The following is a 16,406-nucleotide window of genomic DNA, read 5'->3' on the forward strand; positions in this document are numbered from 1 at the left end:
TTTACAGCAAATGAAGCACTTTTTGAAATTTAGTCACTGACAAAGTAAAAGATACAGCAACTAGTTTACAATCAGCAAACTCCCCCAAATATTCATGTGACGATGTTTGCCTCCCTCAGAACTGAACTGGAATTATCAGCGTTAACGTTTCTGCTCCAGTTCCTGGATGGAACTTGAACCTAAAATTTGCGATTCAGAGGTGAATATGATACCACTGAGACTGAGTTGATACCGACACATAAGGTGGTGTTGTCATAAGGCACAGTTTTAGCTGCTTAAACTTCAACAGCACCCCTGCAATTGTGTAGAGATGTTGTGTGCTGACAATTTGTTAAGATTTGCAATCCAATAGGGTGCGTCTGTGTATTTCATATTTGACAAACTGTCCATATCAACAGGGAGCATTGGTTAGGAAGTGTTAAACTAGTCAAACTATTAAAACTAGTTTTTCAACTCCAGTTATTGTTCTTATACCAACAAAAAACAGGCATAGAACATAGAACATAGAACATAGAAGAATACAGCGCAGTACAGGCCCTTGGGCCCTCGATGTTGCGCCGATCCAAGCCCACCTAAACTACACTAACCCACTATCCTCCATATACCTATCCAATGCCCTCTTAAATGCCCATAAAGAGGGAGAGTCCACCACTGTTACTGGCAGGGCATTCCATGAACTAACGACTCGCTGAGTGAAGAACCTACCCCTAACATCAGTCCTATATCTACCCCCCCTTAATTTAAAGCTATGCCCCCTTGTAATACCCGACTCAATACGCGGGAAAAGGTTCATACTGTCGACCCTATCTAACCCCCTAGGGTTAGGCAAGGTGGTAAAAGAGGAGGAGTCGTGGCCTGGTTAGTCAAAGACAGTATAACAGTGGCTGCGAGAATTTTTGATGAGGACTCGTCTACTGAGGTAATGTGGGCTGAAGTTAGAAACAGGAGAGGAGGTCACACTGCTTGGAGCTTCTTTTTATAGGCCGCCGCAGAGTTCCAGGGAGGTGGAAGCGAGGATTAGCAAAATTATTCTGAGTAGGAGTGAAAGGAACAGGGTGGTCATTATGGGGGACTTTAACTTCCCCAACATTAACTGAAAATGTTATAGCTCATACGTCAGATGGATTAGTTTTTGTCCAATGTGTACAGGAGGGTTTCCTGACACAGTATGTCAAAGGGCCAACAAGAGAGGGGAGGCCACACTGCATCTGGTGTTTGGTAATGAACCAGACCAGGTTTTGATTTAGTTGTAGGTGAGCACTTTGGAGAGAGTGACCATAATTCAGTTATGTTTAGTTTAGCGATGGAAAGGGATAGGTACATGCCACAGGTCAAGAGTTATCAATGGGGCAAGGGCAATTATAATGCGATTAGGCAAGAATTAGGATGCATAGAATGGGGTAGCAAAATGCAGGGGATGCAGACAATGGAAATTTGGAGGTGGTTTAAGGAACAGATACTGCGTGTCCTTGATAGGTATGTCCCTGTCAGGCAGGGAGGAAGTGATAAGGTAAAGGAACCGTGGTTTACCACAGAAATTGCATCTCTTGTTACGTGTTGATGAGGCAAGGTGGTTCAGATGAAGCGATGGAGAGTTACAGATCAGCTAGGAAGGATTTAAAGAGAAGTTAAGAAGAGCAAAGAGAGGACATGAGCAGTCTTTAGCAAACAGAATAAAGGAGAACCCTAAAGCTTTCTATAGGAATATGAGGAATAAAAGGATGATGATTAGGGTAGGGATAGGGCCAGTCAAAGACAGAAGTGGGAAGTTGAGTGTGGACCCTGTAGAGATCAGAGAGATGCTAAATGAACATTTCTCATTGATGTTCACTCAGAAAAAGGAGAATATTGTAGAGGAGAAGAATGAGGTATGAGATATTAGACTAGAAAGGATCGAGGTTAGTTGTGAACAGGTGTTATCAATTCTAGAAGGAGTGAAAGTAGACAAGTCCCCTGGATCGGATGGGATTTATCCGAGGATTCTCTGGGAAGCTAGGGAGGAGATAGCAGAGCCTTTGGCTTTGATATTTCAGTCATCATTGGTACTAAACCTGTAGACAGAGGACTGGAAGATTGCAAATGTTGTGCCCTTATTCAAGAAGGGCAGCAGAGATGATGCAGGTAATTATAGACCAGTGAGCCTTACTTCTGTTGTAGGAAAGGTTTTGGAAAGGATTATAAGAGATAAGATTTATAATCATCTAGCAAGCAACAATTTGATTTCAGATAGTCAACATGGTTTCGTCAAGGGCAGGTCGTGTCTCACAAACCTCATTGAGTTTTTTGAGAGGGTGATCAAGCATGTAGATGAGGGTAGGGCAGTTGATGTGGTAAGGTTCCACATGGTAGGCTGATGGAGAAAATGCAAAGGCATGGAATTGAGGGTGATTTAGCAGTTTGGATTAGAAACTGGCTTTCTGAAAAAAGACGACGAGTGGTGGTTGATGAAAAATATTCAGTCTGGAGTCCGGTTACTAGTGATGTGCCATAAGGATCTGTTTTGGGACCCACTGCTGTTTGTCATTTTTATAAATGACTTAGACGCAGGTACAGGTGGAGAGGTGGCAAATGGAGTTCAATGCAGCAAAATGTGAGGTGATGCACTTTGGGAAGAATAACAGGAAGGCAAAGTACTGGGTCAATGGAAAGATTCTTGGTAGTGTTGATGTGCAGAGGGATCTCTGTGCATAGATCTCTGAAAGTTGCCACCCAGGTGGTTACTGCTGTTAAGAAGGCATACGGTGTGTTAGGTTTCATTGGTGAGGGATTGAGTTCTGGAATGGCAATATCATGCTGCAACTATATAAAATGCTGGTGCGGCCACCCTTGGAATATTGTGTACAGTTCTGGTTGCCCCATGACAGGAAGGATGTGGAAGCACTGGAAAAGGTGCAGAGGAGATTTACCAGGACGTTGCCTGGTCTGGAGGGAAGGTTTTATGAGGAAAGGCTGAGAGACTTGGGTCTGTTCTGATTGGAAAGAAGAAGGCTAAGAGGGGATTTGATAGAGACATACAAGATGATCAGAGAATTAAATAGGGTAGACAGTGAAAGACTTTGTCCTAGGATGATAACGTCAGCGTGTACGAGGGGGCGTAACTACAAATTGAGGGGTGATAGATTTAAGACAGCTGTCAGAGACAGGTTCTTTACGCAGAGAGTAGTAAGGGCGTGGAGTGCCCTATCTGCTAATGTAGTCAACTCAGCCACATTAGGGAGATTTAAACAATCCTTAGATAAGCACATGAATGATTTTGGGATAGTGTAGGGGGACGAGCTGAGAATAATTCACAGGTCGGCGCAACAAGGGCCGAAGGGCCTGTTCTGTGCTGTATTGTTCTATGTCCTATGTTCTAAAGTATTCTGGGTGAGACCAAGAGCTTCTTCAGTTTTCACTAGATTTCAAAATGGTCCATATAATTTCATGGGTTTTGAACCTATCAATATTTTTAAGAAAACAATTCTAGGAAATTGATGCATATTTAATATTACTAAAAGCATAATGTCTTGTCCTATCCCTTTGAGAATTATGAATAGAAAGAGCAACCAACTTCCCAAGTCTCCATTCATGTTACTTTGCAATTAGACACTGGGAGCTTTGGTGCAGCTGTTCCAGTTCAAGAGTTTTAAATGGGGAAACTATCAGAATGACTCACTGGATGGTGATTCTGAAACGGGTCATATTATAATCATTAACATGCTACACCCTGTAAATCTTAGCGACACAGCAAGCTGTCTTCACTCTCAGTAATGCTCAGAATTTTTCTTATTGGAACAAATGTAAAACACAATTGTTTTAGAAAAGCAAAAATTTGGGAATAAAATTCAAGCAGACTGAAAAAATTACTTCGATCTTTTCTTCAACCGAGACTTGATTGATGAAAGATAACCATTACAGTTTCATGTGAAAGGTTAGACTAGCCTTCATGCATACACGTTTCTTAATCTCAAAAGGCAGGTTGATTGATGAAATTGATTTTAAAATCATTCACTAATTGTTTTGATCCAATCAGGGATGTCTTTGTTCAAATTCATTCGCTTAATTCCAAGCTTATTCTGTGGCTTAGTGGGTAGTCCAAATCCATTAGGGAATCATTCTTCTGGAAGTGCTGCAGTAAACTGTTGTTGATATTACAAAAGAAAAGGTTGCTTTCCAATACTATTCTGTGCTTGAATTTGAAACAGAGTGATGCAGCTCCCAAATTGAATATTTGTACAATGCAGACCAAAACTACCTCTGCTTCTAGCAAATTTGGAAGCACAAATGTCAAACCCATAGTCACTGTCACATACGCTGCAGTAAATCCGATGGCCATGGTGATGGTCCCATCATTTGGGAAACTGGAGACAATGCTATGGCTGTTCCCTGGAGCCCAGATGGTCTTTAATGGCAGTTCAGGGTCCTTGTGCATTTAAATGGGGTGAGGAGTGGGAGCAGTAATCACAGCTTGGACTGCAGCACCCTAGACTCGAAGTATCACTACAGGTCTTCAAGGAGGTGACTGTGCTGGGGTTGACGGGGCCAGCTGTTGGTATGGAGGAAAGGAGGGGCTCCTACATGGATGTAGTCCTTGTGCCACCAGGCTCCTTCCAGCAGTGGCAGGATTAACTGGCCACTTAAAGCCCTTGATTGTTCAACCCGCCTAAAAATAGCAAAGCTAACCTTTACCTCTCTCACTTTGACTTGAATCAGTATTGTGCTTGTGCTGTAACTTCCCAAATAATATAGTACAGCAATACACCGCCACCGAGTCTGTTCTTGTGTGCAGGTGCAAGCACGTGAGAGAGCGCGAGAGCGTGAAAGTGAGTGTGCGCGAGCTAGAGCGAGAGCAAGAGACAGCCACATCAAATTCAATTTGTATGTTTCTATCTTCTACTTAAGGGTGGTCTTACTTATACAGTATACTTCCTACATCCAGGAATAAACTTTTTAAAAAAAAATCAAAGAATCAAAATATGGAAGAGGCCTTTCAGCATTTTAAAAATATTTTTGAAAAATTCTGTGAGATATAATATTTAAAATGACAAAGCTGTCACATGAATTTATTACGAGATGCTCTGAATATTACTGCACAAACTCTTTTCACATACTTGCAAAATCCCTTTCTGTGCTATTTCAGTAAAATCTTTTCTAAAAATTATGTGATGTCACATTATTAGATTGCAAAACCTGGCAAAAGAACATACCTTTCTGCAGATGTCCGTGCACTTGCATCTGGAACGATATCTCTGTAGGTCTCCCTTATTTTCTGTGCATAGGATGGGTTATTAGGGAACAATGTTTGAGCACTTGGGCACGTATGGGAAAGGACACCAGCAACTTTACTTTCCAATTGCACACTCTGGCAAATGGGGGAAAAAAAGGATGAATTAACTGAAATTGATGTAGAATACTTTGCATTATAAGTTCTTCTGTTTCTAAAACTGATTCACTTAGATGGAAAACACAAGAAACAATAGTCACAATGTGAACAACATAATCACATTTGTATCGAATGGCTCAAAAAGTATACATGTTGAGTCACATTTGGCCAAATCCATTTCTTGCCACCAAATGGATTGAAAGTAACTTGTAAAAAGTAACTTTATCTGTAAGGAAGGTTCATACGTGCTGTCCACTTCCATTCATGATTGGAAACATTCACAGGCTTGTCAGAATTCTTGTTTCACGAGGCTTGCCAAATCCAAATAGCTGATTTGCCAGACTGATATTTCCCACCCTTTGGTGAACGTTATTGCTTCCCAAATACATTTCCCAAGGTTCCCCCATTTGGCAACTCCAAGCTCCACCTTGCAATACTAGCATTTGGATGCTTTGAAACATTTGTTTTATAAACTCATCATAACTAAACAACCAGTTATATGGGTGAATGTCATCCATTGTAATTCTACGCATCGTACACAGTGATAGAATCATATACTTTTTACAGAGTAGAAAGTCGAGAGTGTGGTGCTGGAAAAGCACAGCAGGTCAGGCAGCATCCAAGGAGCAGGAGAACCGACGTTTTAGGCATAAGCCCTTCATCAGAAATGATCCTACATTGATCCCATTGACAGAAGCCTCTTGGGACCCTGCAACCACACGGGATCAATGTGGTTTTCACCAGTTTCCTCATTTCCCCTCCACCAACCTTATCCCAGTCCCAAGCCTCCAACTCAGCACTGCCCTCTTGACCGGTCCTACCTGTCCATCCTCCTTCCTTTCCACCCTCCCCTCCGACCTAACACTTCCACCAGCACCTTCAAATACCTATCAAATTCCCAGCTACCTTCCTCCCTGTCCCACCCCTCTCCCATTTATCTCCGAGCCCACAAGCCTCATTCCTGATGAAGGGCTTATGCCCAAAATGTCTGCTCCTCGGATGCTGTCCCACGTGTACTTTTCTAGCACCACGCTCTCGACTCTGATCTTGAGCACCTCCAGTCCTCACTTTCTCCTACACTGTAGAGAGGGGCCATTTGGCTCATCGAGTACATACTGACCCTCTGAAGACTATCCTATCTAGACCCAGCTATTCCCTTGTTAATCCACCTAGCCAGCACTTCCATAGACACATGGCCAATCCTCCTAATCTGAATATCTTTGGACTGTGGGAGGAAACCCACACAGACATGGAGAGAACATGCAAACTCCACACAGACAGTCACCCGAGGATGGAATTGAACAAGTTCCCTAGTGCTGAGAGGCAGAAGTGTTAACCACTGAACCACCTGATGCACTTGAGTAGGATTTGTTTTCCTCAGATTTCACTTCAAGTTAAACACGGCCTCATTTTCAATTTCCTCACCCCATGATATGAGCAGTAAGAGGAAATGGACACCAGGTTTGCTTCTTAGCTGTGAAACCAATTTAGGGATCAAAAGAATGACATAGGGCAGGACTTTGCTGGCCTACACAAGGCAGGATCATGGTTTGCGATGGATTGGTAGGTAGAAGATTGGCTGGGTTGAGAGGTATAATCCTGGGGAGCACTGGCAGATTGCTCCACACCTATTGCATCAACAGCTGAGCTACCCTTAGAGATGTTTTCTGCTACAGGAAATAAATTAAACATTGAAATAGTCCGTACTGGCCAGCCAATCAGGCCATCAGCATTTTATTAAACCGATTCCCACTGAGACTGGGGCAAGAACAAATGAATGCAGGTGGCCTCTCAACCAACTGCTGAGGTGATTTAGGGATTAAGAGTACTTTCCCACTCAGAGCAAACTGCTGGGCAGGAAGGACGGTCTCTGTGATTAGCAGACTCATCTCAGTAGACGTGAGGGCATATCAACCCCTCAATTTAGCTGCCTTTTGGCAACAACTGGCACCTGCAGTTCATTGACACAAAACTAAACAGGGCTGTACAATCTGCTGCCTCATGCAGCAAATGCAAGGTGAAGGGATCCAATTAAATCAGGTGGGGTCTAATTTATCACCCAAAGTCTTAATCATTTAATTAAAGTATTAAGCTGCAAAACTATATGAGATAGAGTGCAAAAGTGGCAATGATATCATAGTGACCTACCGTTATATTCTTACTACAGGTGTGACAAACTGTGGCTAGTGTAAGAGGCAGTAAGTGAGCCTCTGTGGTGAAAATATAGTCATCAAGGTTAAAGGGCAGCTCATTGTCATCAGCAAACAGCAAATAGAGGTACTTGAACATCTCAGCCAAAAAGAATGAATCCATCCTTGGGGAAAAAAAAAATACTAATTTAGTATACAGTGCAGTAATTCACACTGTCCTATAACTTTAAGATCAGATATTCAACATTCCCATTTAAAAGGAAACAAAATACTAGACTTTAAATCAATAATTAACTACTTCTAAACACAAATATTACATTTGTATGGCCGAGATTATGATTTGATTTTGTCTAGAACTAGCATGGCCCGAACAGAGTACACATTTTATTAGTTCAGCTGCCAAAAAGGATGCATTAAGTTTGCCAAAATTAAATACATCTAGTTGGTAAGTGCAACAGACAAATGCCAATATTTAACTTTACCACAAGCATCTGCACTGGGGCCAAAATATGGAAGGTACAAACAGAAGGATTGTATATTTATTTGAAGAATATAGCACGGAAAATAAAAGAGAAAGGATGTGAAGCTTTTGAAAGATTATCCATATTCACATTGTTATACTTTCATAACCTTTTTGTTTTCTGAGATATTAACAACAGCATTCTATAAACATCTCAAACATTTGCCAAGATTTGATGGCAGTTAATATAAACAATAAATTTAAGGTAAACAACATGTACAAAAAAAAACAATGCTTACTTTCTTTAAAATTCCGTGTCCAAAAAGATCACTGAAATGTTTGACTGAAGCATGCATTTTAAGAAAAAAAACACATGCTTTCAATAATAAAATAATTATTATGGGAGGAGAAAAGACACTCACATTTTCATTAAAGATTGCACCCTCTACCACGGCCAACACGAACCCTTGTAAAATATTAAGGGGTGAGCTTTCCTCTCCCTTCAAAGACATTTCTTTCTTTAATTAATTGATTTTTATGCTTCGCTTGGTTCAAGAGTAAAGGATTTAATTTGTTTTAAGATTATAGGATGATATTTTTCTGCTGGCCACTTTAATTTAAAAAGTGAACTAAAACAGATATTAATCTTATTCTTTGAACATTCACCCAGCAACAGGATCAGACTGTTCTGACCTCAAAAAGGTGAATGACTCAGCGAATGTTTGGACTGGTTTTTGCAAGTTATACTGAACTCCTGGTGCAAATGTACCTGTCCTCATGATTGCCAGTTCGGACATCTTGCACAGCAGCAAAGCCACAAGGTACACGAGCATGCTGATTCAAGCTATCCACAACAGATTTACCAACCTGTAGATAATAAGGGTCTTTGGTGGCCTGTTTGAAAAGACAAAAGCAGAAAAGCAGATTAGATGTGGTGATAGAAGTCAGAGCTGGGAAACAACATTTTCTACTTTAAAGACTGGAGGTTCTTTCCACTGGCAGAAATAATTGGCAATTATTTATTACATAAAAAGATGCGCAACGACATTATTATTAAATAAATGCTACCGAGAAGTCACGTTTAAGCAGCCACATTATCAGTTTTTCTGATTAGCTGGAATTCTGGCACTTGATATGGAGGTAAGAATGGACATTGGTCTGTTGGAAAATGAGACTGGAGAAATAGTAATGGAGAAACAAAGAAATAGCAGAGGAACTCAATAGGTACTTTGCAGTCTTCACATTGGAAGACACAGCCGCATACCAGAATTTCAAGAGAGGTGGTGGGTGAATGTGGTGGCTATCATGAAAGAGATGATGGTGCTGGACAAGCTGAAAAGTCTGAAGTGAATAAATCACCTGGACTAAATGAACTACACCAGAGAGTCCTGAGGAGATAGCTGAGAAGATTGTGGAGGGATTGATGATCTTTCAGGAATCATTGGAGTCAGGTAGGCTTGAAGAGGACTGGAAAATGGCTAATATAACACCCCTGTGTTACAAGAGCACAGATGTACTGCTGGGGCTGTATCAGGCCTCATTCAAAGTATTGAGAGCAGTTTTAGGCCTCGTTTCTAAGGGAGGATGTGGTGGCATTGGAGGCAGTCCAGAGAAGGTTCAGACAAATGATAATAGGAATGAAGAACTTATCATGTAGAGGAGCGGTTGAGGATTCTTGGGTCCTTACTCAATGGAATTTTGAAGGAAGTGGGGAGAACTTCATTGAAACTTTCAGAACACTGAGAGGACTGGATAGAGTGGACATGGGGAGGTTTCCATTAATAGGAGAGTGAAGGGACCACCATTAGAATTAAGCTGAAGAGGAAACTTTTCAATCAGAGGGTGAATCTCGAATCTGTGCTACAGAATGCTGTGTAGGTTAAGCCATTCTCTGTCTTTAAGACAGCAATACACAAGTTCTTGATTAGAAAGAGGATCAAGGGTTCCTGGAGAAGGGGGTTGAGAAACATATCAACCAATTGGGCTCAGTGATTAGTACTGCTGCCTCACATCACCAGGGACCTGGGTTCGAATCCAGCCTTGGGCAACTGTCTGTGTGGAATTTGCACATTCTCCCTGTGCCTGCATGGATTTCCTCTGGGTTCTCCAGTTTTCTTTCACAATCGAAAGTTGTGCACGGCAGGTGAATTGGCCATGCTAAATTGCCCATAGTGTTAGGTGCATTAGTCAGGGGTAAAGACAGGGTAGGGGAATGGGTCTGGGTAGATTACTCTGTGGAGGGTCGGTGTGGACTTGTTGGGCCGAAGGGCCTGTTTCCATACTGTAGACATTCTAAAAAATTCTAAACAATGATTGCATGGCCTAATTATGCTTGTTTATCTTATGGCTATGTTTATTTTGCAGTATCCTCTACTCTGCAGGCTTTATTTCAGACAGGAACGGAAAAGTATACAGCTGTTATAAATCTTAAACAAAGATAACTGACTACAAATAGCACCAAATAATAAATCTGACAGGATGTAGAATTTCTACTTCTTTTGAGCTGAAGAATGTTTAACTAATTTTAAACATTGCACAGAAAGATTTAGTGGTTTCATGGAACATACTAACCTTATAAAGGAAATAAGTACTTTCAATAAATTCGGGTCTTAAAGGATGTTGAGCCCAATGAACCGCAAAGTCAGTGGTAAAAGCCTTTGAAAATACAAATCAGTCAAATTTAAATCATAAGTGACACTAATGGGAGGCAAAATAAACTTTTACATTTGAGAGTTCAACTTTCCACCAAATTTCTTATCTACTTTGGAGGTATGATACCAGTCTGCTTAATATTAGGGCATGGGTGAGCAAGAATTGGTTGTGATTTATCAGGAACATCAGAATGTTTAATTTTAACCATTGGTAAAAGATACATATCTTTGCTGCCACTTTCTCCTACATTCTGGATTACTATTCAGCTGGCATATAATCTCAGGTGTCAGCCAACACATTGATTTCTCGATGGTACTGGAGCATGATGTGGGTTCCCAGGAGTCAGACTGCGATCTTAAATCAGTAAATGAGGGGCAGTCTCAGATTTAACCTCCTAGTTTTACAATGAATATGAAAGATTTCCCTGGAACAAAGTGAGGAAAGCTTCAAAAATAATTAGTCATGGGACAGGTGGTGAGAGAGAGTGCTTTGCTCAGTTCCCCAAATCCCTTGACTCCAGAGTCAAGTCTTGGATGCCTCCTTCTGTTGTTGGAGATTGGACCTTGCACATCCACTTACACACATGCTTCCAGGGTCAGAATTGAACCGACTTGCTCCTCAAGGACTTTCCACCTATCTAGAAGCCAAGCCAGTCAATCCAATTGACTTCTGACAAGAAATCTGTCAGGCCAGAAGGCAGAATGTCCAACTGAGGAAGCCTCGACTTTCCCTATCCTCATGAACATGCAGTTCCACTCAAAATTAATTTGAAATGTTGACTAACTATTATGGTGAATTGGAATTTCATGAAAATGCATAAGACATAGCTGACTAACTTATCGAAATATGAAAGTAAGCATAAACCTCAATTCCAAATAAACTGCTGACTTTAAACAGCTCATTTAAAAATTTGCAACAATAACTAATTGAAAAGAGAGAGAGAGAGAGAGAGAGAGTCTGGAATCTACTTGTAAATAATTTTACTTTACATTGTCTTTCAAGTTTTGTACGCTAAAGACTACTTGCCACTTAAAAAAGGACACTGCAGTCACAACTTCAAAATGCACCATCAGGAAAATATTTTCCAAACAAGTAGCGATTTAACAAAGCATCTTACTCTTTTGGCTTTGCATTTAAATTAAGTCATAAATGAAAATAGATCGGAAAAATATTACAAGAGAATTGACCTGGTTGGCAGTGTCCTGAAACTGTTGGAAGGCAACAAGCAGAGAGAGAAAGGGAGTGATTTTAAGGCAATCAGGAATTAAATTCCTGAAATAAGCTGTAGGTTTTATTAAAATCTACTTTTGCAATGAACTTCACAATCTTCTTACCTCTGGGAGAAATTTGTGTCGCTGTATAACCTGATACAACATTTCATGAGTTTCTATTGCAGGTTGCAAGTCCCCTTTTAGTACCTAAAAGCAAAAAATATTCTGGAAACTTAGTGTCATCATTAGATAAATTAATCTAGAGGCATAATCAGACCAAATGGAAAAATTTTCTTCAAGCTGTTTGTTTCCATTTAGAAATTCTTCACCAAGAATTAAAATTTTGAACAGACTAAGAAAACTAATCATCAACGCCATAATTTCAAGTTTGTTGTATTTTAGTTGAAAATGTGTTGCTGGAAAAGCGCAGCAGGTCAGGCAGCATCCAAGGAACAGGAGAATCGACGTTTCGGGCATTAGCCCTTCTTCAGGAATCCTGAAGAAGGATTCCTGAAGAAGGGCTTATGCCCGAAACGTCGATTCTCCTGTTCCTTGGATGCTGCCTGACATGCTGCGCTTTTCCAGCAACACATTTTCAGCTCTGATCTCCAGCATCTGCAGTCCTCACTTTCTCCTCGTATTTTGGTTGAATAAAGTCAAAAAGAAATAAGAGTGAAACAGGGAATTGTATATAAAACACAACACCACAATCAAGGGTTTCAGGTTTCTTCTTATAAGCACCAGAAATCCTTTATGTTCTGTGATCTGTACAAACAGAACTTCTGGTTCCTCTTCAACACTGAACAGTTCAAACTGCCTTCATGTTCTGTTACACAAGATCTGAGCATATTTAGAAATGGAGAAAAAAGTACAAAGAGTACAAGGCAAGTAAAATATTTAAAAATAAGTGGTGCGTATGGTCCAGCCATTAATATTACCACTGGAGAAAAGAAGAATGTACGCATCCAAACAAAAATTAAGAATGAGCTTAAATATGAAAAAGGCCAACTAATAGGATAACCATACATGTGATGAAAAATATGTATAAGCATGTTCCTACTTCTAATTAAATCTTTATCCCTAACCACTTGCTGTAAATAATTCCATGTTGTAACAACTTTCAAGTTAGTGAATGCTGAAGAATTAAATAAAGTTGGAGAGCAATACTTCTTGCATCGTTCTAGAAAAGAGACAGCACAGATTCGGACCCAATTCATTTTGGAATTCCCTAGAAAATGTTAACTTCTGATGACAATTCCACTGCTTGTTGGGACCCCGACCACTACTGCACAAAAGTCTCTAACTCCACTCGGAGCTGATATTTCCATAATCCGTACCTGAATATTTATGCAGGAAACATTTGACAGCAAAAAGCCGAGACTAATTCATGGCAATGTACAGAATAGACCTCACGATTATTTGCATTGACCCCCCAATTCCACATGACCATCCAACTTCCCCAATCAATCCATAATACTGCACCTACCTACCACCTAATCCACTTCATGTCCTATCCACCTTCCACTTCCATGAACACTCCACCTCCTACCCCAACCACCTGCATCCTACCACTATTTGTATGGCTTACTCCATAAAGAGAGAATTCCACTTTTTGCTCTCCAGCATTGTCACGGAGATACTGAATTTCTTTCTGAATTTCTGGCAAAGCCAGTTTGGAGGATCCCAGAAGAAATGTGGAGCAGTATTGGATGGTCAAAGGATTTGACAGATTGGCAATCTGATGATAATTGATACTTCATGGAGAATATGGGCCATCATAATCTGACGGAGCTTCTGCACTCTAAACCTATGGATACTGTAATGTAACTCAGCTCTAGGATAAACTTTCAGGTGAGTCTGAGGTATCAATCATAATCTAGTAAAATGATAAAGTTGTTCTAAAACACATGAGTAGCTCCATTTTGTATACAAGGAAATGAGAATGGATGCAAATGGATGGCAGGTCTTCATGGAACTGACTTCAGAAGACTAAAACCTTCTTCATTTTTTTTGTCATCTGTGCTTTCTAATGAAAGCTAGCCTAAAATTGTTCAAGTGAATTAAATCCTTTAAATTGGAACCACCGACAAAATGAGATACTGCATTTTTACAGTGTCATCTCAAATGTCCATTCTATTGTGGGACTGTCTCTCACATTAGGATTATCAACATGTTTGGAAATTAAAATTAGCATAACATTCAAATATTTTCAAATGTATTGGTGATCCTAACGTGAGACACTGTTCCATGATTGAATGGATGTTTATGTAAATTGAGATTGAAAACATTGATGACAGGGTTACTAATTTATGCCATATCCTACATTGTGCTTGGTCTGAAGTGTGCAAATTGCTTTCATATATTGGTTTTCATCAAGTCATAATTAATTCCATGCATGCTAATTATCTCAATCAAAACAAAAACGTATTGCCTACCTGTAAGCCTGGAAAAAATGCAAGAAGTGAATCCATCCATTTTCTGGCATTAATTGTAGGGTTATGCATATGAACATCGAGAAGCAGAGGAGGCTGACTAATGTACTTCATAATGGCTGCATAGTGCTAGATTAAAACAAATAAAAGTTGAAATGGACATTTTATGATATATCCTCATTTATTTGTCTCGTTCACAGAAACACAGCAAAATCAAAGAGCCTTTTAACACAATGCATTCATATTAACAACTCATATTAGATCACTTTTCATTCGGAAGAGTCCAGACAGAAGTCTAGCTCATACTTCTTATCACATGGCTCAAATTTGAGACACAGAATTTGGTCATGTTTTGGGGGTGCTCATGTCTTTGCAATAATAGTCAGATACATTCAATCCAAAAGATGTGCAGGTTAGGTGAACTGGCCATGCCAAATTGCCCATAGTGTTCAGAGATGTGTAGTTTAGGTGCATTAGTCAGGGGTAAATACAGAGTAGGGGGAAATGGGCCTAGGTGGCTTACTCTTCGGAGGGTCAGTGTGGACTTGTGGGGCCGAAGGGTCTGTTTCCACACGGTAGGAATTCTAATTCTAATTCAAATAACATTTTCCCCCACCACCACCCTCATTCACACAACATAGCGGTTTTCTAAATCTCCATATTTATATCTGACATTGTGGAACAAAGTACAAACAGATGATATAGGAACTTGTCTGAATAAACATATCTTTCATATGAAAATTTTTTTTCTAAAATTCTAGGAACCTAATTAATCTAAAATAGTTTATTTTGAAGTCTGAGAAAATCTCTCTTTTAGGGTTTTCAAATTGAATCTGCTTCATTGTTTAATTAAATTCTAAGTCATCTCTTAACTTAAACAGAACCACTATTTTAATACATCAGGAAGGAGCTAAGAGGACTTTAGGTTTTGTGTTTTTCAAATTAAAAGCCACATACAAACTAAACCAAATATTAGCACTGTATTAGTTTGAATCATCTCTCAGTCAGTTGAAAATATAAAATGATAGTGTATTAAGTGAATTAGTGCAAAATAAACTGTATCGAGTTAGCATTAAAAAGTAATGCACAGAATAGAAATTACAATATCCATTTCTAATGGTAATTACATTAGAATTACCATAACAGTTAATGATAAATAAATCAATTAGTGCTGATTGCACCACGTAAGAGGAATATTCAATAACAGAATGTTGTTCCAGGGCTACATTTTTCTAGGTACAAGCTGTCTCAGCTATTTTAAAAACTAAGGTCTTCACTACCTAATGCAATGATTAGAGGTACAATTGTCAGATTAATGAATATAGCCAAAGGATTAGAATCAAGTAGACAGGTTTCCATCAATCAAGGAATGATATCTGAATTTTTCCCATAATAAGATAAGGAAAGATATTAGAAAAACATCTGTCAAGTTAAATTTCAGTTGTTCACTTAATTACTTTTAATATTTGTTCGTGTTTTTTTGCATTACGAATGCATTTAACAGGAAGCTCCCCAAGTGCTTGACAAAGAAATAAAAAGACAATATTGATAGGATGGGATAAAGTCAAACACACAAAACAGCATAAGTCACGGCCATAGAACATTGCAGCACTGCACTGCTGTTTCTGGAGTCACCCAAGGATCTATTTTTGACAACCTTATTCAACCCGAATTTTCTTTTACGCCCATGTGGATGTTGTTGGTTATGCCCACATTTATTGCCCATCCCTAAGTTGCCCAGAGTTAAGAGTCATTCATTTGTAGGCCAGACCAGGTAAAGATAGACTGTCTAAGGGTGGTAAGGACAAGCCAGAGAACTATAGACCAGTGAACCTGACCTCGGTGGTGGTCAAGTTGTTGGAGGGAATCCTGAGGGACAGGATGTACATGTATTTGGAAAGGCAAGGACTGATTCGGGATAGTCAACATGGCTTTGTGCGTGGGAAATCATGTCTCACAAACTTGATTGAATTTTTTGATGAAGTAACAAAGAAGATTGATGAGGGCAGAGCAGTAGATGTAATCTATATGGACTTCAGTAAGGCGTTCGACAAGGTTCCCCATGTGAGACTGATTAGCAAGGTTAGATCTCATGGAATACAGGGAAAACTAGCCATTTGGATACAGAACTGGCTCAAA

The 16,406-nt window shown here is 39.8% G+C and overlaps 1 protein-coding gene across 2 annotated transcripts in view; it reads right to left on the reverse strand.

The window, feature by feature from the left end:
* si:ch211-282j22.3 (ER degradation-enhancing alpha-mannosidase-like protein 3) overlaps positions 1-16,406 on the reverse strand; it is a 70,096-nt gene that overhangs the window by 16,642 nt on the left and 37,048 nt on the right. For both annotated transcript variants that reach the window (XM_043719997.1, XM_043719998.1), the window contains 6 exons: positions 14,271-14,396; positions 11,959-12,042; positions 10,544-10,627; positions 8,742-8,866; positions 7,511-7,676; positions 5,187-5,341 (listed from right to left, as the gene is read on the reverse strand). In XM_043719997.1, coding sequence (XP_043575932.1) covers positions 5,187-5,341; positions 7,511-7,676; positions 8,742-8,866; positions 10,544-10,627; positions 11,959-12,042; positions 14,271-14,396 — 740 coding nt within the window. The remainder of the gene's footprint in view (positions 1-5,186; positions 5,342-7,510; positions 7,677-8,741; positions 8,867-10,543; positions 10,628-11,958; positions 12,043-14,270; positions 14,397-16,406) is intronic.

Source organism: Chiloscyllium plagiosum, chromosome 30, assembly GCF_004010195.1.
Source record: "Chiloscyllium plagiosum isolate BGI_BamShark_2017 chromosome 30, ASM401019v2, whole genome shotgun sequence".
Taxonomy (NCBI): Eukaryota; Metazoa; Chordata; class Chondrichthyes; order Orectolobiformes; family Hemiscylliidae; genus Chiloscyllium; species Chiloscyllium plagiosum.